The sequence below is a fragment of the Prionailurus viverrinus genome, chromosome B1 (assembly GCF_022837055.1).
Source record: "Prionailurus viverrinus isolate Anna chromosome B1, UM_Priviv_1.0, whole genome shotgun sequence".
Classification (NCBI taxonomy): domain Eukaryota; kingdom Metazoa; phylum Chordata; class Mammalia; order Carnivora; family Felidae; genus Prionailurus; species Prionailurus viverrinus.
Window position 1 is genome coordinate 142,105,400 of NC_062564.1, and position 22,047 is coordinate 142,127,446.

At 39.1% G+C, this 22,047-nt stretch overlaps 1 protein-coding gene across 2 annotated transcripts in view; it reads right to left on the reverse strand.

The window, feature by feature from the left end:
• Window positions 1-745: 745 nt before the first annotated feature.
• ANXA3 (annexin A3) overlaps window positions 746-22,047 on the reverse strand; it is a 53,168-nt gene continuing 31,866 nt past the window's right edge. For both annotated transcript variants that reach the window (XM_047857105.1, XM_047857104.1), the window contains 8 exons: window positions 21,365-21,455; window positions 17,413-17,492; window positions 14,253-14,309; window positions 13,750-13,843; window positions 11,993-12,088; window positions 11,007-11,065; window positions 8,840-8,962; window positions 746-1,312 (listed from right to left, as the gene is read on the reverse strand). In XM_047857105.1, coding sequence (XP_047713061.1) covers window positions 1,253-1,312; window positions 8,840-8,962; window positions 11,007-11,065; window positions 11,993-12,088; window positions 13,750-13,843; window positions 14,253-14,309; window positions 17,413-17,492; window positions 21,365-21,455 — 660 coding nt within the window. In that variant the 3' untranslated portion in view covers window positions 746-1,252. The remainder of the gene's footprint in view (window positions 1,313-8,839; window positions 8,963-11,006; window positions 11,066-11,992; window positions 12,089-13,749; window positions 13,844-14,252; window positions 14,310-17,412; window positions 17,493-21,364; window positions 21,456-22,047) is intronic.

A 22,047-nucleotide genomic window follows, 5' to 3' on the forward strand; every position in this document is an offset into this window, starting at 1 on the left:
TTTTGATGTTGCTTGGTAATAATAATAATAACTTGGTAATTGAGCACTTAACCATAGGGCTAAGTGCTTCAAAGGCATTATCTTTCTTAATCTTTTAAACACCCTATGAGAAAGGTAGGTGCTATAATTATCACCATTTTACAGATGAGAAAACTTCAGTTTAGCAGGGTTTAGAAGTTTTCAGGGTCACAGAACTAGTAAGCGGTAGGGCAGGAAGTCAAAACTGGCAGGTGTGCCTGACTCTAAATCTTTGTGCTTTTTTCCTGTATGCAGTCTGGAAATCCCAGAACAAGAAATAATTTGCTCTCCTTCTGAAAGTTCTCAGAATGTTTGCCAGTGGAATGCATTGATTAAAAGCTCTGGATTCACACATCCCTATTTTTAGTTCTCATACATTTATCATTTCTATTCAAGTCCAGACTGATAACTCCAACTGGAAAGTTTTACCTCATATATTTCATTTAGTCAAGGTATTTGATATTAGGTCCCTTTCAAAGATAACATGAAGGATTTTCTTTAAATGCATAGTTTTGCCAACTTATTTTAGAGGAAAAGAAACTTTAAAGAATTGATTCTACATAGCCATTCTGGGAAAGTAGTATTTAGCATGAAACAACCACAATTCATGCTTGCCATTTTGACAGGAAGTGGTTAGATTAATAGTTCAGCAGATGTTTTCCGGGGGCTGAAATAACTTATCATGCACTGCCACTCCTATAGCTAGATCACAACTAGAAAGAGCAGGCCAGGATTACATTCATTTTATTCCTTTCTTAAAGCTAAATGCGATTAATAAGGTAATACATAAAGCAAAGCAGCAATAGCTTTTATAACAAAAATGCGTTTTAAAATATCATTAATTGTTAGCAACCAGCAAGACAATGTTGGTATGGGCTAAAAAACAGACAAATTACCTTTAACAAAGGCAACAGCTTTTATTAATGCTGCTTACACATTCAATGTGTTAGAATTCTGCAAAGGTTCTCACTTCCTAAGCTGAAATATAATTTATGTTGTATTAGTAGATCCTTAATACCACTTAAAAATTTCACTTATGAATTCCTAGATGATGCTGAGGTGCTCTACTAGAATCACTTTTTGTCGTTATTATGGAACGATGGAAGTGTCTGTTAGGAAAACAGGTTGCTGTTTACGCTTGCTTGGGGTTTTCAAAACTCTGAGAAAGGAGTAAGCAGAGCTGTTGGAAAGGCCCGTTGTGGGAGCAGTGGCCTTCGGAGATTGCGTTCTTCACTCAGTCATCTCTTCCACAGATCTTCAAGAGCGTGATTTCATAGTTTCCAGAAGTATCCGACTGTAAGGAACAGGACCGATGGAGAGAAGGACAGATATAGCATAAATAATGAGGGGACCAAAACGAATGAAATCCCACAGTCCTGGGTGATTCAGTGGGGTGAGACTCATGACTTGTCCCATTTTGTGAAATGCATCTGTAATTCTGTTATTCATTCATGCCTGAGTGTGATTATGTTCCAGCCTAGCATCTTCTTTACAATATATAATGTTTAAATTCTTCCTGATTCATGGCAGTTAAATTTCAATTTGGATTTGAAAAATAAGATTGCATCAATTATGTAACATCACATAATATTACGTTTCTAACAAAACTTTAAAAATGATAATCTTAATAACATATTAATATTCATCAAACACTTACTCTTGGAAGGGTTAACTACTTTAACCTTATAACCCTTATGACTCTATGCAGTAGGTAGCCTAAGTATGTCCATTTAATAGACAGATAAAATGAGAAAAACAGAGGTTAGGAAATCATATAGAGACTAATGAACAGGTAGGGCCTGGCCCCTTAACACCATACTACATTGCCTGACATTCCCAAAGTGCATGCTTCTCAGTTCCTTTCCCCTAGGCTAGCCGAAAAAGATCTTTGTTTAGACAGACAACATGTGAGATTCAGGCTTGTGTACAAAGATGCCATGTTTGCTAGGCAAAACAGGTAAAACTTTTGCATAGCATTGGAGGTAAAACTTGGCTTTTAATCTAGACTGTTTAAAATCCTCACATTATTCTCATTTTATTCAAGGCAACTCAAACAGCGAGCACTTCTTACACTCAAGTTTCACACCAGGATAAATATTAGAGTAAGCAGTAATGCAAAAGACACAATGAAAAAAGGTTATTTAGAGGTTATGTGTTGCTTTCACAATGAGACACAATAGGCGTTAATATACATTCTCTTATTTTATATAGACTGTGGTTCTTCCTCTGTTGGGCTTTCTAAGTTTTGCTCTGCCAGATGTAATAATCTCTGGAACTGCAGATAAACCAACAGTGCTCTCACTGGGTATTAAAACAGCTCCCTTTACCATCTCCGACCAAGTTGTAAACAATTATTAGCGGTTCTATCAGTTAGACAAGAAAATACATCCAAGTAGTTAGAGGTGCCTCGGTGGCTCAGTCGGGTAAGTGTCTGACATCGGCTCAGGTCATGGTCTTACAGTTCATGGGTTTGAGCCCCGCGTCGGGCTCTGTGCTGACAGCTCAGAGCCTGGAGCCTGCTTCAGATTCGGTGTCTCCCTCCCTCTCTGCCCCTCCCCTGCTTGCACTCTGTCTCTGACTCTCTCTCTCTGTCTCAAAAATAAATAAACATTAAAAAAAATTTAAGAAAAAGAAAATACGTCCAAGTAGCTTAACATAAAATGCAGATCCATTCTCGGTACTAAACAAATGTTCATCCTTTCTTCTACCTCTATACCTCTATGCCTTCTAGTAAAATGGCTATTCTAGAAATTTTACAACCACAAAAAAGTTCATGTAATTTCAAAGCCTTTGAACATAATGTATGTCTTCCTACTTAGGCCATATTAATTGCTCTTAAGAAGTCAAATGTCTGTGTTGGTGTATTTTAACAGTGGTACCACTGATTCTTTCTTCTCCCAACTTTGATCCCATCTTTTATTCTCTACATTTCATCCATCCTGCCAATTATTTCTTTGCAGTGGTTTTTACGTTATTCCTTTTTCCATTCCGACTGTGACAAATCTGCTTTAGGCTCCCATCTCTTGTCACTAGTTTCCTTGGCTCTAGATTCATCAACTGTATTCTCCCACTGTTAATTCTTACTGTTCTCAATTCTAAGCTTTTTTCTATTTTATATTTCTTCTCTTCTATACTCTTACCTATATTTTCTCCTTAGAGGATTTTCATTCACATCCAGCTATTCAGTAACATAACTGACTCTGAAAATGTATCTCATACCACTAGCTCCTGACATGACAATTCCACTTCCATGTTTCGAAGACATCTCTGACTCAACACGTGTAAAACCAAACTCATGAACTTCTCCCCCATTCCCAAAAAAGAAAAGTAAAAAAAAACAAAAACAAACAAACACACCTAAAGCCTGACCTTCGTGCAGGGAATGGCATCACTATCTGTTCGTAAGTTCGAAACCTGGAAGTCATCCTTGACATCTTTTCTTTGTTGTTCCTTCTACCAAGGTAACACAACAAGTCCCCTAAGTTTTAATTCCTAAATATCTTTTGAGCCTTTGCTCTTTGATCTCTTTGCATTATTACTTTGCAATCCCCAGTTGTAGCAGCTCCAATATGACTAATAAACGAACTCAACACTCCCAAATCTCTTCCTTCTTCTCTCCAATGCATTGTCTGTGATCACAGGCATCTTTTCAAAATGTACTTCTGATCATGACGCTATGCACTTAAGTGGAAAACTCTTCAAGGTTCTTGGGCTCAAGACAAAATCTTCAAAGGTTGACAAATGGTCCTGGGTGATCTGGTCCATTCAGCCTTATTTCTCATTATGTTTCTTTACCATGAGGTCTTTCCCCTTGTAATTCCTTTTCCTTTTGTTGAAATGCTTTACTGATTCTCCAACCCCACAACCTTTGTCTACTCATTTTTAGAACTCAATCATAACTTCTTCATGGAAGCTTTTCCTATCCCTATCCTATGGTCTGACAGCACTGTATCTCTTTCCTTTACATTTAACATAGTTGTAACTTTACATTTATTTGTAATTCCATAAGGACGGGGAAACTTTTTTTTTCTTTGCTTGTAATTGTAACTCTGAACCAGGTACATAATATGCATTTAGTAAATATCTCTAGTGGATGAATGAAATACAAATTCTGTGACCTCAAAACTCTCTTTCGTCTGAATTCATCTTGCCAGTTGGATTTTGTTTTTCAGTATTCCCCAAGGTAGATCCCCTCATCAATCAAGTGCCTTACTGCTTCTGTCCCTCCTACTCCTAACCATACATACATTTCTAGAGCATTCACCTGAGTCCCTGTTGAGCAGCATAGCACCTGGCCCACAGGAGGCACTCAACACAAGCTTATTAATCCTCAAAGGTAGGCTCAAGACCCACTTCCCCAAGAAACATTCCCTATCTAACCCCAAACTTCTTTACTCTGAATTCCCGTGTTGCTCTCCTCTGTACCACAGTATTTAATTTAATTGTATGTTGTTTCATAGTATATTCTTCTAATTACCTTACTTATGTTCACCTCAAATCTCCACATAGACTATGCGTTGAGGATGGCTACTATGATTTCCATTAAAGACATTGGAATTGTACTATTTATTCAATAGCTACTTAGTTTGTTGCTCAGTGACATCTTATTAATGTAATTTTATCCAAATTTTGTATTAATGTCTTACTACTAAGTAATGAGAGGGACACATTTGTGTTTCCTACTCTCTCTCTCTCTCCTCCTCTCCCCCACCAATCACCAACACCAGAAAGGTGTAGTGAGCAGAAAAATGAGCAGAAAAATGTCCAAACTATAGGCAGAAGGAAGAGGAGGCAGAACCAAAAGTCGGGTGATATGCAAAATGGAACTCTAGCTCTTGAATTATAGAAATTTAAACATCAAAAAAATCCTATGTGTCAGTATTGAAAATGTAATGAGATTACTTAATAGTAAATAATGTTATACTTAATAGTATACTTAATAACACATTTTCTTTTGTTTGTCATTTTTGCAATGTGATTTGTGCTTCTGAAGTTTTATTTAAAAATTCTTTCCTTGCTCCTGGGTCACAGGGGTAACTCTTGTATTTTCTTGGATTAACTTTCTAATTTTATCTTTTATCTTTGGGTTTTTAGTTCATCTGCAGTTTACCAATGATACGGGGTTGGGCAGGATCCAGTTTTATTTTTCACTGTAGAATCGACCAGATTTCCCAATACATTTTTACTAAATTATCTGTCCCTTCCCTACTGATTTATGGTGTTCCCTCTATCCTGAGTTTCCACAAACAATTGAATTTGTCTCTAAGGTCTCCATTCTGTTCCATTGCTTAATTTGTCTGTTCTTACTCCAAAACTACACTTAAAACAATAATGGCTCTGTACCAATGCAGTCTCTAATAGGACGAGCCCTTTCCCTATCTTTACTCTTATTTTTTTTTAAGTGTATTTATTTATTTTTGCGAGAGAGAACACAAGCAGGGGAGGAGCAGAGAGACAGAGGGAAACACAGAATCAGAAGCAGGTTCCAGGCTCTCAGCTATCAGCGTAGAGCCCAACGTGGGGCTTGAACCCATGAACTGTGAGATCATGACCTGAGCCAAAGTGGGATGCTTAACCAACTGAGTCACCCAGGTGCCCCTTTACTCTTATTCAAGGTTGATTAATCATGAATCTTTATTCCTTCACATAAATATTAGAGTAAGTTAACCAAGTTCCTCAAAGAAATCTAGCTGGAATATTGATTGAAATTGCATTTGATTTATATGGCTTACTTTGAGGAATTACTGACATCTTTACAATATCCTATCATATTACTCAAGTGATATGAACCAGCTCTCCATTTACTGACATATTTTATGCTCTTTAGAACAGTCTTAAAGTTTTCTCCATAGAGTTATATAGTTTTTGTTTCTATTATGAATGGTAGCTTAATTCTGATTATATAGTCTAAGAAGGACTATTAATTTTTACAAGTTGATCTTTAACTGGCAACACTGTGGAATTTTTATTACTGATAATAATTTATAATTCCTGTTGATTTTTTCTAGAAAGATGATTGTACCTACTGAAAATAACGGAAGCTTCAACACTTCCCTTTGAATCTTTACACGTATTTTTTTCTTCCTTTCCAATACTGTCCAGGACCCCTAGTCCTCTGTAAGATAGCATTAAGGTATATTAATGGCAGTAGTAGCATGGTATGTATTAGTATGTAGGGAATATTATTGTTCTGATCCTTATCTTAAAGGAATTACATCTAAAGTTTCTCCACCGAGTATAAATATGTATTTGTTATAATATGTTGGTATGTAAGCTTTATCAATTTAAGGAGGTTTGCTTCTGTTCTTAATTTGGTAAATGTTTTTATCATAAATAGGTATTGGCCCTTTTCAAAAGCTTTTTCTGAAAATATTGAAATAATTATATAATTATCTTTTATATGTGTGCAATGTGGGCAATCATATTAATTTTCTGATGTTGAGCCATTCTTTCATTGCTGGATTAAACCTCACTTGATTCTGATGCATTATTTTTTTTGATAAAATGATACATTCAGGGGAGCCTGGGTGGCTCAGTTGGTTAAGCGTCCCACTTCAGGTCAGGTCATGATCTTGCAGTTTGTGAGTTCGAGCCCCGTGTCGGGCTCTGTGCTGACAGTTCAGAGCCTGGAGTCTGCTTCAGATTCTGTGTCTCCCCCTCTTTCTGCCCCTCCCCTGCTCACGCTCTGACTCTCTCTGTCTTTCAATAATAAATAAACGTTACAAAAAAATTTAAACTGATACATTCAGTCAATATTTTACTCTTTGCTATCTATGTTCATAAGTGACATGAATTTGTAATTTTCTTTATCCTATATCTTTGGAATCAAGATTATACTAAATTCATAAAATGAATTAGGCAGCTTTCACTTTTCCTGTTTTCTGGTACAACTTGTATAAGATTTGTTCCTTGAAAGTTTGGTGAAGTTCACCTGTGAGTCTATCCGAGCCTGGGATTTTGGGGGAGGTAGGTCTTTGGTCTCCTTTGTAATTTGTTTTATACTTACTGATTATTGAAATAGTTTAATTAACCTCTCTATTTTTTTCCCTGATCCAACCCAACATTTCATTTAAAAAAAGGCACCTTAGGTGATAGAAATGAAGAAACCTTATGTAATTTTAAATTACAAACTGAATTCTTTAGCCAGGGATTTTTCTTTTCTATCAAGGCAGGCATAGTTTAGATATTTCCTAATATAATAAGCCTCAATTAGCCAGACTACTGTGGGAGGGAGAACTAATGGTTAATTTAATTTTCCAGTTTGCTGAGGGTGAACTGAAGGCCTTCTTTATGTTTCAACCTTGTTACTGGCAATCTTTATAAAATGTATGAGTCTACTTTTCTGCCTTAGTAAGTACAATATGGTTAACATTATTAAATCTTCCTGTGTTGATTGAAACTATTGTGATGTGTCAGAATCGATTCAAATTGCATTGAGTGTGAACTGATGAAATCTGTGCTAAGCCCCAGGCACAGTCTGAGAGATGCCTTGTTGAATAAGTTCCTCAATTTCAACTTCAGCCTGCAGCACCTTCTGCAAAGGTTTAGTGTAAAAACAAAAGCTCTGGCTGAAAGAAAAATAGGATTCGTTTTGGTGAATGAATCGAGTTGACTACATGATGTGCAAAGGGAAGTGCACTGGTAACATTTACCAAGATTACGAACGTATTTACATCTGCCTCAGCAATCCTACTGGCGTATGGGACTGTATCCCTTAGATACACTTGCACCTCATGAAATTGGGCATGCACAGCACAACATCATTCAATTGTTTGTAACAGCAAGAAACTGGAAACATCTATTGATATGGTGGGTGCAAATACATAAGCAATGGAATGATGTGCAGTTGTTAAAAAGAATGAGAAAACTTCCTATAAACTGAAATGAAAAGAGTTCCACAGTGCAGAACCATGCTCTCTATATTTGGAGTAAAACAAGAGGAGATTTAACTATGCCGCACACCTGAAACTAACGGGACATTGTATGCCAACTATACTTCCATTAAAAATAGGAACTTTAAAACATGTATTTTTATTTCCTTCTATTGTCATAAAGAAAAATTGAAATAAATAAGACTATAAATAAATAAGAATACAATATAAAATATAGGTAACTGATTTGCATATATAATCCAAAGAAGAAGAACAATTAATGGCCACTAAACCTAAAAGAAAATGTTGAGTGTCTGTTATGTGCCTGGGATTTTGGAGCTGAAAAATAATCACTATCTTTGGGAGACATTTTGTTATCACTATTATTTATATATTTATTTATTTGTTCATTCATTTGTTTATTTATGCCATCACTATTAAAATTTTTTTTCAATTCCTCAAGTTGTACACTTTATTTATTTTTATTTTTTTAATATAATTTGTTGTCAAATTGGCTAACATAGTGTGTACAGTGTGCTTTTGGTTTTGGGGGTAGATTCCCGTGGTTCGTCACTTACATACAACACCCAGTGCTCATTTAACATTTATTCATTTTTGAGAGAGAGACAGAGTGTGAGTGGGGGAGGGGCAGAGAGAGGGAGACAGAATCTGGAGCAGGCTCCAGGCTCAGGGCTGTCAGCACAGAGCCTGATGCGGGGCTTGAACTCACAAGCCATGAGATCATGACCTGAGCCGAAGTCTGACACTCAACCAACTGAGCCACCCAGGCGCTCCTATGCTATCACTATTTTAAACTCGGAAAACACATTCATGCATTGACAGGGAGTAAGAAAACTGAGTCACATATCTCTATGTTTACAGAGTATACAGGAAAGAAGATGAGTAGAAAAAGGCAATATGTGTTTTACTACTTTCAAGGGGAGACTTACTTTAATTGCTGAATATAGGGAATACCCATAATGCTTCTTAAACTCTGCTCGAATGTCCAAAAGGTCAATTTCCGATCTGGAAACCATTATTCGGTTCAGAGTAAACTCATCAGTTCCAACACCCTGTTAAGAAACACAGGTGTCCACAATACAAATCTCACTGGCCGCAAAACAATATATAGATCTATACTTACAGGAAATAGATAATGCTGCACAAAATATTCAACCACAGTGACTCTTCTCCACTCATTTGTCATCAAACTTTATCATTCATATATTCAAGAAATATTTATTGAGCATTTACTCTGTGCCATCACCATGCCAAATGTCAAAAACAAAAACGAGATACCCTTTTTAAGCTTTCAATTTTGTAAAGGACACAGGCAAGAAAACAAGCCATTACAATACAATCCAACATATGGGAAATATTGGGTACTATGGGAGCATATGTAAGGAGAGCCTAAAACAGATCAAGAATTAGGAAAAGTCTGTCTGAGAAAGTGGTATTTGAGCTGGGACCTAAATAATCAGCCAGATGAAAAGAAGGTAGGGCTCACATAGAGAGGGGGAAAAATGTTCCAAGAGAGGAGACAGCATGCATGAAGGTTCAGGCCAAGAAAGAATGCCACATTCAAGGATGCATAAATAATGGGGAAGAATCATAGCAAGAAATGTGTCTGAAAAGGCTGGACCTTGTAAACCACGAAATGAAATTCTGACTTTACCCCAAATGTGGAGAACAACTGCAATCTGTTGAACATGACAGTGTTGAGAGCAGATCAGATTTGTGTTTCAGGAAATGCCTTTGACAGCAGCATGCAGATGGGATTGCAGGGCAAGAGTGGGATACAGAGAACAGAATGCGACTACAAGCTTTGGGACCCATCCAGGGGTGACTGTGTAACAAGAAGAGAGCTCATGATGGCCTGACCTAGAATAATGGTGGTAGGAATGGAGAAAATGTGTAGATTTAAGGGGTGCTTACAAGGGTAGATTGACACAATTTAGGGATGTATCATTTGGGGAAAATGAAGGAGGGAGAAAAGTGTAAAATTTCTTGCTGAGCAGTTAGGTGGATATTGACACTATTCATTTCTTCATTCATTCAACAAACAGTTACTGAACATCTACTATATATCAGACGTTGCTCCATGTACTGTGCATACGGTAGTGAACAGCACAGATTATATCTCTATTTGCATGGAGTTTACATTCTAATGGATGGAGATGGACAGTAAAGAAAATTAACATGTTTATGTAAATAGTAGTAAGAATTACATAATGGAGTGTGACTGAAAGGAAGCAAACTGACCTGTTTAGTCAGGAAAGACCTCTCTCAGGAGGTGACCTGAAAGGTGAGAAGGAGCCAGCCAGAGGTAGATCTGGAGAAGGTACATTCCAGGGAGAGAGGACAACAAACTCAAAGACTCTGATGGGGGAAGACATTTGGCATAGTCAAGGACAGAAAGAAGGCCAAGGTGGCTGAGGCATGGGGGACAAAGATGGGGTGAATGGTATAACTTCAGAAAGTAGGGCAAGGCTAGTTCCTGTTGGGGCTATCCACTGAGGTGACTGAACACAGGACAGGAAGCACCTTTGGGTGGGGGGTGAGGTGAGGGACTTGGCGTGTTCACTTTGAACATAACTTTGAAGGCACATGTGGACCTTTATAGGAAATTTCCAGTGAAGACCCTGAAGTAAGCATCTTCTAAAGTTCCAGGCTCAGTGCAAAGGTCTGAAGATAGAAAAGAGCAAGAAAAACGCCTGTACTCAGAGACCTCACCATCTATCAGCGGTCAATAGACAAGGAAACCCAGGGTTTCTATGGCACGAAAGGCTACTGACTCAGCTTGGTTTAGTTTAAGAAAGGCAGTTTGAGAGGCCACTGGATCTAATGGGTCAGGCTTGAGGCTTGGTGTTCTGAAACAACTTTTACTGCCTGCATATACTGTGAAGTGGAGGAAACGATTTAGTCAACACGTCACTGTACCTGTCTCTATAAGGATTAGGATACTCTCTACCTATGAGACAAATTAGTAGACAATTTAGCTACAAAAAAGAACTCATCAAAGGAGAAAAGAAACGTGAAATTCCATCAATATTATGCAATACTTTTCATATTCTTCTTGAGGGAGAATAAGAATGTATATGAAATTTCCAGACGAACCTTTAAAGCTTGATGCAGTCTTTCAGCTAAAAAGGCAGGCATGCTTCTGGCACAACGGACTGTTATAAAAAGCAAAGTAATGTTCAGTTTCATTTAATGGAAATTGAGTTAATCTATGGTAATATATTTTTTAAAAAGATTCTTTGAGTAACCATACCACTCTACCCCCTCGTCACCACTGGCTTTTATTGAGAATGAAGAGGGGAATGCTTCACCTGAATTTCAAAGGCTTATCACGTCATATTTGCACAGAACGTTAGCACAGTAATTACCTTTAGTCATGAGAAAAATAAAATAACCTGCCAGAGAAACTCCCACAGCAGCCGACTCATCTCCAACTCCCAGACACAGCAACACCTACGCTTACACCGCTAACTCCCTAGGGTGTACCTTTGCTCTGCTTCTAGCATCTTTAACTGCTGATAAATAACAAAGAGGCAGAGACCTCATTGAGAAGACCCATCCACTTATGTAACAGTGTTTTGCGTCTGCTCCTTAATTCACATGTCTCTAGGAACAGATTTGGTCTGTGACTGACCTTCTGTTCGATACTCCTGGTTGGCAAGGCCAAGAGGGAGAAGACCTATAGCTCTGACCGGGGCTCAGTTTCGGGAAGCCATTGATATCTTCCAAAAATAACCAAATATGATGAATCACTAAATTGGCTTAGTTGCTCAGTCTTTCAACAAGCCCCAATAAAAATGGCAATATAAATGTAATATTTTCATCTTTCAGGGAATTTACAACCCAAGCGTGGTGACAAACCAATACAAAATTAAAAGACAAAGTAAAACCTAAAATGATAACTGCTTCATGCATCCATTTAACAATATTTGTTGAGCATATTGTGTGTACCATGGACTGTGCTAGGGGATATGGGAGCATAAAGATGCATCACTCAGGATTCCTACAGGAAAGGAGCTAATCTTCACATCAATTTAAAACAAGTGCCAAGTAACTCAGTTTCCAAACACTCAAGGGCTTACCTATGGCCAGCAGTAAGTCTTCAAAATGCCCAGATAATTCTCCTTTTATGCTGTCCTCAATGTCCTTCTGGCTAATATTTCTGTATTCATCAAATGCTAGAAAGCAACACCATAAAAATATTTAAAGCATCCCAGTTGACCACACTCGAATATAGTCTGGTTTTTTTATTTGATATGCAGCAAATCAAGTTGTTAAATGTCAAACTCAAAAACTCCTTCTTCAAACCATCAAAAGTTGAACATGGAAGTTTTTGTTGTTTCTTTAAAAAAAAATCATCTGCAGTTGGGGCGCCTGGGTGGCTCAGTCGGTTAAGCGTCCCACTTCAGCTCAGGTCATGATCTCATGGTCCATGAGTTCTAGCTTCATGTTGGGCTCTGTACTGACAGCTCAGAGCCTAGAGCCTGCTTCAAATTCTGTGTTCACCACCCCCTGCCCCTCCCCACTCGTGTTCTGTCTCTCTCTGTCTCTCAAAAATAAATAAATGTTAACAAAAAAATTAAAAAAGAATCATCTGCAATAAAACCTAAACTTCATTGGCCATTTTCTTCAATGATCTCATTCTGTCTTCTCTCCTTCCCCTTCCCAGGCTGATGGAATTTAAAATCACCTGAAAGGTTAAGTGAAAAATGATTTATCTAGGGCAATGGGCTACTTTTAAATTATAGCAGCACCTGGGAACAACAGTGTGGTCATTAGTCAAATATGTTTTATCTGCTAATGAAATCTTAATTATGAAGATTTCTTTCTGCTGAGTAAGTCATCCCCAAAGGCAGCATGGCCTACTCACACTTACCAGAAGGCATTCAGATTTCTTGATCCGTTTTTGCCCCAAAGCAAAACCCACACATATGTCCCTAAGTATGTAGGCATACTTTGTAAGCCAAGTAAATTTTGAAAAAAAAAATTTTGGAGAGAAATCTAGGATTGTTTGGTTTTTATGTTTCAAATAAAGACATTAATAAAGGAACTACAATATACTATTACCATTATTTTATAAAATAAGTGAAATTTTAATGCCAAAATTAAGGAAGGGCAATTTCAGAATTAAAAAGTCACGGTAATATCCTTATGCTTCCTCATTTTTCCATGAACTCAGCATAAGCCTAGTCATGTGCTGTGGTTGCTCTATTGACCGACACCTGGGAGCCACACTCAGCTATTCACAGCGAATGGAGTTCTGGGCTTCTGGGTGCTGTTGCTTCCAGGTGGTTCAGGGAGATACATGAATGAGGAGGTGGGTGCTTAGCAGTTCCATGTAATAGTTGGCCTAAGCAAAAAAACTATGCTCCCCTTTCCCCAATTTGCTTTATATCAGAAAGAGCTGAATATTCATTCTTATCAATGCATTAAGATACCCTCACCCACAATGCCTGGTTTTTCTGGAAACTGGCTAACTAGGGAAGTGGCTAATTGGGTTGGAAGCATTGCCTCAGCTTCCTGAATACCACCAAAATACTCCTCTCTCCTCTCACCCCAGAGGGCTCCCCCTTTCTTTCTCCTTGCCATCTTCTCCCATCTGTTACCTGTCACTCACTAGGTGATGTACTCAACCTGGAGGGGAAGACAAGAGCAGTGTCAATTGTGTCTTGAGTTGGAACACAGCTCCCCCATGTTTTTTTTTTCCTGAAGTGTTTATACATGCAAATGGAATAGACTTTGCTATTTTTAACTTCATTTTACATAATTTTGTATATTAAGCCAAAAAACATTTGCAAATACAACACAAAGCAAAAAGGATTGTAATGTGAGTGCATACTCAGTTTCAGTTGAGGAAAACTCCTTAAACACAGGATCTCGGTGAATTTATCTTCATCTGTACCCCATCTGTTCTCCCCAGCATTATAGAGAATCTATTGGATAAAAAGGAAGACATAGAATGTTATTATGGACACAATCTCTCTCTCTCTCTCTCTCTCTCTCTCCCTCCCTCCTCCTCCTCCTCCTCCTCCTCCTCCTCCTCCTCAGAGGGTATGGAATGACAAGAGGAGGTCCTTGGTTGTAGAGTTCAGGGAGATAATCTCTTTTCCAAGTCTCTCACTGTTCCACTGTTAGCAAACTAGGAATCTAAGAGGGTGGCTGGAGCCAGAAGAATAATACCCACCACTGGGGAAGGTAGAGGGCTAGGGTGGGTGATGCCCAGCCTTCAGGCTTCTCCTTCAGAGAGGACAGGAGAGGACAGCCAGTGACGCCAAATGAATGAAAAGGCAGTCAAGGGGGAAAAAAGGTTACAGGAGATGTTTTCTTTGCTCTATTACTGACCTGGGCATCCTTTTTGGCCAGCTGCTCATCCACTTTTAGACTTTCATCTCTTCTGCCCTAAACAGGGAAGATGCAAACAAAGGTAATCCTCTTAAATAAAGAAGACTCTAAGACTCAGTATTCCAACCAACAGGATGTTTTAGAGATTTTTTTCTCCAGCAGAGGCCAGGAAACACAGAGGAATCAGGCATTCGGGGCTCCCGTTGTGGCTCTGCTACTCATCAGCCATGATATTTGTAGCAAATCACACAATTTTCTGAGCCTCATTTTCCTCTTCTGAAAACTCAAAGATCTTAAGGGAATGAAAACACAAGCCACAGACTGGGAAAAATATTTACAAACACACATCTAGTACAGGACTTACATCCAGAAAACATAAAGAGCTCTAGACACTCACATAAAATAATGAAAACCTATTTTTAAAATGGGCAAGAGATCTGCCCAGATATCAGATATACAGTTGGCAAGAAAGCACATGAAAAGATGCTCAATATCATAGGCCATTAGGGAATAGAAAATAAAAAAATAAATGAGATACCACTACATACCTATTAGAAAATGGCTAAAATCCAAAACACTGACAACACCAAAGGATTTGGAACAACAAGAACTGTCATTCCTTGCTTGTGGGAATGCAAATCGATACAGCCACTTTGACAGTCTGGACACGTCTCACAAAACCAATCACACTTTAACCATAATCCAGCCACTGTGCTCCTTGACACTGACCAAATTGAAGTCCACACAAAAACCTGTACGTGGATGTTTGCAGAAGTTTCTATACCCAATTGCCCAAACTTGGAAGAATCCAAGATGCCCTTCAACGGGTGGAACAAACTGTCATATATCCACACAATGGAACAGTATTCAGCAATAAAAAGGAAAAGACTTATCAAGCCATGAAAGACACTTAGCATATTACTAAATGTAAGAAGTCAGTCTGAAGAGACAACATACTGTGTGGTTCCCATCATATGTCATGCTGGAAAAGGCAAAACAATAGCGACAGTAAAAAGACCAGTGTTAGCCAGCGTTTTGAAAGGAGGAGGAGAAGGATGAAGAGCTGGAGTGTAGGAATTTTAGGGCAGTAAAACTATTCTGTGTGATACTGTAATGGTGGATACATGACATCATCCATTTGTCCAAACCCATGAGTGAATCTTAATGTCCACTATGGACTCTAGTTAATAATAACAATAATAATAATAATGTAGCAGTATTCAATCACCAATTATAATATAATACACCATGCAAGATATTAATAGCAGGGGAAACTGTGAGGGGCATAAGGGAACTCTGTACTTTCTGCTCCATTTTTCTGGAAGTCTAACATTTCTCTGAAAAATAAAGTCTATTAAAAAGACAAAACCCTTGAACTCTAACACTGAGGGCTCTGTGGCTAAGTGCATGTGTGCTTGTGCACAGAAACTCAGCACACTACAGAAAGAGGGGAGATAGGAAAGAGGATTGCCGGAATTATTTTGAGAATTGTAGGTGAATGGCATGTTTGGCCGTAATATTTTTAAAGCACATTTATTGCCATTTGCAGACATTAGATCCTTGTGTGTTTGTTTGATTTCCACGTGGTTTCTTTCATTTTCCTTTTCAGTGCTGCTGCCACTCTGCTGTTAGTTTGCCTTTTTATTCCGTTTCATTGCACACTCTGCTCCAGGAAAAAAAAATGCTGACTATCGGGGCATCTGGTTGAGTTTGTGACTCTTGACTTCGGCTCAGATCATGATCTCAGCTCGTGGGTTCGAGCCCTGCATCAGGCTCTGCGCTGACAGTGCAGAGCCTGCTTGGGATTCTCTCTCTCTGCCCTTCCTCTGCTCTCTTTCTTGCTCTCTCAAAATAAATAAATAAACTTAAAAAAAAATGCTGACTATCAATGGTACTACTGCTAATAAGCCACCGCCACCACGTCTCGATCACTTTTTAGGTGCTATGTACTTTACACACAGGCGCTCTCTCTCTTTATCTTCACAACAGCCCCCGAGGTTGGTACTCTTGTTATTTTAGTTTTACAGATGAAGTTTTAAGGCCTAAAGTAACTTGTCTAAATAAAGCTACTAGGCAGCCGAGGAGCGTGAGAGTCCAGGGCAGTTTGAGTCTAAACACCTGGCCTGAAGTCCTACTCTGCAATTGCCTCCTGTGGAGGTTGTGTGCTCCTGTGCGTGCACAAATGCGTGTGTGCTCTTGCACACAAACCTGTGCGAGTGCATGTTTGCAGCAATGCCTCATTAATTTGGCTTTGTCGGGTCGACCTTTAAGGTTTTCACCATTGGAAGTAACTGAAACCATAATTAGGATAAACTGTTTTCTTGTGGCATGCCTCACTTCGACAAGTACTATTTCTACCCTCAGGCTGAGACCAGCGTTGGGACTTCGTCACACGTAAAGAGCTGTGTAAATCAGCCAAAAGGGGCCAGTGAGGTATGGCTTAAATTACCTCCTCTCATGTACACATATGTGGTTATATCTCACCCTTGACCTTACCACCTTTATTATGAAGTCATGAGCCTCCTAAGAAGAGAGAGCTAGATGTGGCCTCATTTGGTCACACGCTGACGAATGGTTTAGCAACTCTTCCAAAGGCGGCAAACATAAAGTTGCAGCAATCGTGTTTTTGTTTTTGTTTTCACAAGTCTTTTTTTAAGACTTTAAAAAAAAATCTTTAATTTTTTAAAATTTATTTTTGAGAGAGAGAGAGAGACAGAGCACAAGTGGGGGAGGGGCAGAGAGAGAGAAGGATACACAGAATCCAAAGCGGGTTCCAGGCTCTGAGCTGTCAGCACAGAGCCCAACGTGGGGCTCAAACCCACGAACTGTGAGATCATGACCTGAGCCAAAGTCGGAGGCTTCACCAACTGAGCCACCCAGGCAACCCATTGCAAGTCTTTTTGTTTGTTTGTTTTTAATCCAGAGGCTGATATACCCATTTCTGAAGAAAATTTTTCTGTATCATGCTTCCTACTTAATTTAAATACCAACAAAAGAAATAAATATTCTTTGGAGTCCAGAAATGAAAATGTAAAACGAATGTATTATTTCATAAGGAGAATTGCAATCTCATTGTTTTAGTTTGGTTATTTTTAAACTCCCTAGAAATTATCATTAAGCATACAGCTTATTGGGCAGTTAAGAAAACATAAAAACTTACATCTGCCAAAGTCAATAGAGCTTTCCGGAAATCTCCAGATGTTTCCGAACTAATGTCATCTCCAAGACTCTTCTTATATACTGAAACCAAATAAGAATAAATTAAGCCTTGACAAACTGAAAAACATTATTACAAAACAGAGAAAAGCTTAAATGTCAACCTTGGCAAGGAGTGAGTACCTGATAAAATAAATCTTACCTCTTTTTTTTCATCTTGCTGGTTCTCTTCTGATACGGACACGTTCTTCTCATAACTATCACCATGTTGTGTGTGGTGGCAGATGTGTAAGAACAGAAAGAATTGCCTTTTTGGGTCAAATCATGGTCCATTTTATCTGACAGTGGCATTAAAATACGGATAATGGAAAAGCTAGTGTGGGCAAGCTGCTAGTTTGCCCTCCAATTACTATTTCCTTCTTCTTCAGTACTAGAACATGGACCTTGAACAGGACATAATTCACACAACTTAAAGACTACATTCTCAGCTCTCCTTTTAGCCCATTGAATCTTCTCTTAGGGAGTGAGCTATACAGAAAAAGAGTCAAAGACAGTACAACAACAGAGAAGTGGAAAGACCCTAAGGAATAAGGCACAAAACAGAAGTCAAGAAAAACCATAAACCATGCAGCAAATAAAAGCCTATGTAGACAAACACCATGTGGTAAGGGGAGAGAAGTTACTTGGTGCTCTCGAGAACAGTAGAAGCAGAAAGGGAAAAGAGTTACTGTACCAGAAACATTAGCACAGGGAGCAATGAATGCCTGATATTGAGGAAGGGACAAGAGGGCTGAGTCTCCAGGTTAATGCTGTGTCCTGAATCTCATCTCCGTAAAGCTTAGCTACACATGATTAAGACTGTTTTCTTCTTTTACTTCTTATGTATCATTAATCCCTATTAATCAAGGTAACCTAAATGCTGTCCCATTCCTTATAGCCTTAGAGAGCTTATCTCACAGAGATATAGGGGCCTCTGATAACTTTGAACTACTACCACAGTTCATACCTGCAAAACAACAATCCTAAAAGCTAGAACTTTCACTTGGCTCTTAAGACGACAATCTCAATCTTGAGGATATTCATTCAATGCATATTTGAATTTATTCCCCATTGTTCTGGCCACTGGAGCTACAGCAGTGAACAAAACCAGACAAAGTTCCTGCCCTTATAGAGCTTACGTCTTAGGGTTGTTTGTACATAGACGCTGGACCCCAAAAATCCATCAAGTGGCAAGTCAACTCATGGAGTAGTAACTCTTCTAAGAAATACCCAGAAGTAACAAGTCACCTTGGGATACAGTCTCTGGCTCTGATGACTTTTTTACACGCAAATCTCATTGAACTCAGAGAACCAAATATTTTAAACATCTACAATGCACCTGTTTGTGGCTATTATTAAGCAATTATCTCATCTACTCCAAATTCAACCTTCTATGCCTTACTTTGTGCAGCTGGGATTGGGACACTGCAAATTAAACTTCTCTTGTGTACCCCTCTCCCCTGCCCCAACTCACTGTTAGGTCCACCACTGGGGAAGGGGGAGGGTAGAGGGAGACTGGAAGGCAGGGGAGAGCAGAACAGGTTAGTTGTTTGCTACTCATGTCAGTGCAAACCAGTGAAGGTCTTTAATCCTGGAAGCAGCGGTTGGCTCCAGGCGCCTAGAAAAAGTCACTTAGCATGGAGGGTGCCAGCTCCAGCCAGATGCAGCCCTTTTGCAGAGATCGGAACTCTGGTTCTTTAAATCTCTCCACTGAGCCCCTGAGGCACCAACAGTGGCCAGGTGATACCCCTCCTCTGAGCTTCTAGTTCCTGAAAACTCCAACTTCTTTCCCTTGTTGTTCCAGCCCTGGGGTTTGTTTATACCTCTGTGTCATCCCTGTGTTCCCTTTTAGCTTTTTCAGTCCTCAAAAAAAAGTGCTTAAACAATTCTCTATGTTAAATTCTGTTAAAATGCCTAGTGCTGATTCCGTTTGAATGGAGCCCTTATGAGCACATGAATAAAACAGTCACTTACCTATCACTAAGCTAAGTGAAGGTATTTATGTTCTAATGAGAATTTCTCAAAGTGACCTATCTGACACCCATCTAAGAGCCAGTATATCCCTTCTCTGGACTTCTACTGCAGAACCTCTCTGATACAGAAACATAGAAACTGTGGCTCCCTTGGGGTACTTGGAGGGGGCTACAGGGGGCTGTTGTATAATACAGAATTTGGGCTGGTCTTTGTTCTGGTTCCTAGCTGGTAACTTTTAAATCCTTGGAATTTCCCAAATAATAGGAATGTCTGTTATTCGTGGCAGGTGCCCACAAACCACAGCTGAATTTATGCTAGCAAGACAACTCAGGGTAGGGGCTGGTCCCACCAGAAAGACCAACCATGTGATTTAGAAGGGTTGGGGCTTTGAGCCACATGATGTCAGCCTGACCTGCAGTGAAAGGAGGGGGACTGGAGATGGAGATCAGTCGTGTGGCCAGTTATGCAACCAGTCATGCCTATGTAATGAATCCTTAATAAAAGCTGGATACCAAAGATCCAAGGAGTTTCCCTGGTTGGTAATTACATATCGATGTGCCGGGAAGGAGATACATCCAGAGAACACAGAAGCTTTGTGTTTGGGACCCTCTCAGACGTCTCCTCTGAATGTCTTCACTTGGCTGGTCCTCATTTCTACTCTTTCAAGTAGAATTATAATTGTAAGTACAACTGACCCATGAACAACATGGGTGTGAGCTGCACAGTCTACCTATATGTGGGTGTTTTCAAAAAAATGCAGTACAATTTTGTAAATGTATTTTTTCTTCCTTACGATTTCCCTTTTTTGTTTGTTTGTTTCAATGTTTATTCATTTTTGAGAGCGAGAGAGAAAACGTGAGCAGGGGAGGGGCAGAGACAGAGGGGGACAGAGGATCTGAAGTGGGCACTGCGCTGACAGCAGTAAGCCCAAGGTGGGGCTCAAATTCACGAACCATGAGATCATGACCTGAGCCAAATTCGGACGCTCAACCTCCTGAGCTTCCCATATGCCCCTCCTTGTGATTTTCTTAAAACCATTTTCTTAACTCCAGCTTACTTTATTATAAGAACACAGTATATAATACATATAACATACAAAGTATGTGTTAATTGACCGTTTATGTTACCAGTAAGGCTTCTGGTCAACAGCAGGCTATTAGCAGTTAGGTTTTGAGGGAGTCAAAAGTTATACATGGATTTTGAACTGTGCTGGGGGTCGGTGCCCCTAACCCTCACGTTGTTCAGGGGTTGACTGTATAATGCTTTCTTAAGTTCTGTGAGTCATTTTAGTGAGCTATTGAACCCGAGGAAGTAGTGAGAACCCCTAAATGTGTAGCCGTTTGGTCAGAAGGGCACGTGGCCTGGGAGCACTGAGCTTGTGGCTGGTGTCTGAAGTGAGGGTAGTCCTGTGGGGGCTGTGCTTTAACTTGTGTAGTCATGCTAATCCTGGGTAGTCTGTCAGAATTAACCCTCGGTAGTCTGTGTCACAGCTGACAGACTATTAGGACTTTAGCTAATTATACTGAATCCACATGCTCAACACATTCTCTAAATGGTTCGTCTCATTTTCCACACCAAAAACCATGAGGCTAATCTGAGCGGTTTTTAATATATAATATTAATATACCATGATTTGATGAAATCTTACATTGATGAAAATAGTTGGTTCAATAAATAGTGATTGCCAAGGGCAAAATCCCCTATAGCTGTAATGTTATAAATGAGAAATGTCAATGCCATTGTTATGCAGCAGTTTCTAGCTTGGGTCATATTCAAAATTTCTCTGAAAATCCACATTTAGCCCATTTTAGAATGTATCCTCCTTTTTATGTCTTGCCTTCCCCAAATGCCTTGCGAAGAAGAGCGTGGTGGGTGTCTGGGAAAAGCAACATTGGCTCATATGTGTGTGGACAGTGGGAAAAGTAAGCAGAAAATAAGACTACCTGTATAGTAGGCTTGGGAGATCTCCTTCATCTGCCTGCTTGTTCTGGTGGTGAGGATTTCAATCAATGCATGTTCGCTTGTTCCGACACCCTAAAAAGAAAAAAGAAATCTATTTTTAGAATACTTAAAACACTTAATTTCATGCATTTCAGGCTTGATATCTTGTTTTATACAGATGAAAAGAAGTTTTAGTAAATCCACATAAGGTTGCATATTGCTATAGTTTTCTAATTTTTCCACATACTTTAGTACAAAAATAACACAAATCATCTAAACTGACACCCACATTTTCAAGAAAATGTCCTACTCTAGTGTAAAGAATAAATTGAGTAATTGCAGAAAGAAACAGCACAAAGGGAAAAGCCTATGCCATTCAAGATCAGAAGTGAACATTTGAACACACCATTATGTTTATTAAGGGCTCTGCAATTCTTTTGAATGGGTTCATCCTTCTACCATTGCATTAGATGGTCAGCAGGTATCGTCTTCATACAGGGAGATTTTTAAAGGCTCAGTAATGTGTGTCATGGGCCTAGTTGACTTGGGGACTAGTTACCCTGAGCCTTGATTTATACTGAGGTCACTGAATCACACTGTGACTCTATGAAAAGCCATTTACACTAGCACTTGATCAAATAATGTTGACGCAGCTTATGAAAAGAGGCTGAATTCTGTCCCTCTG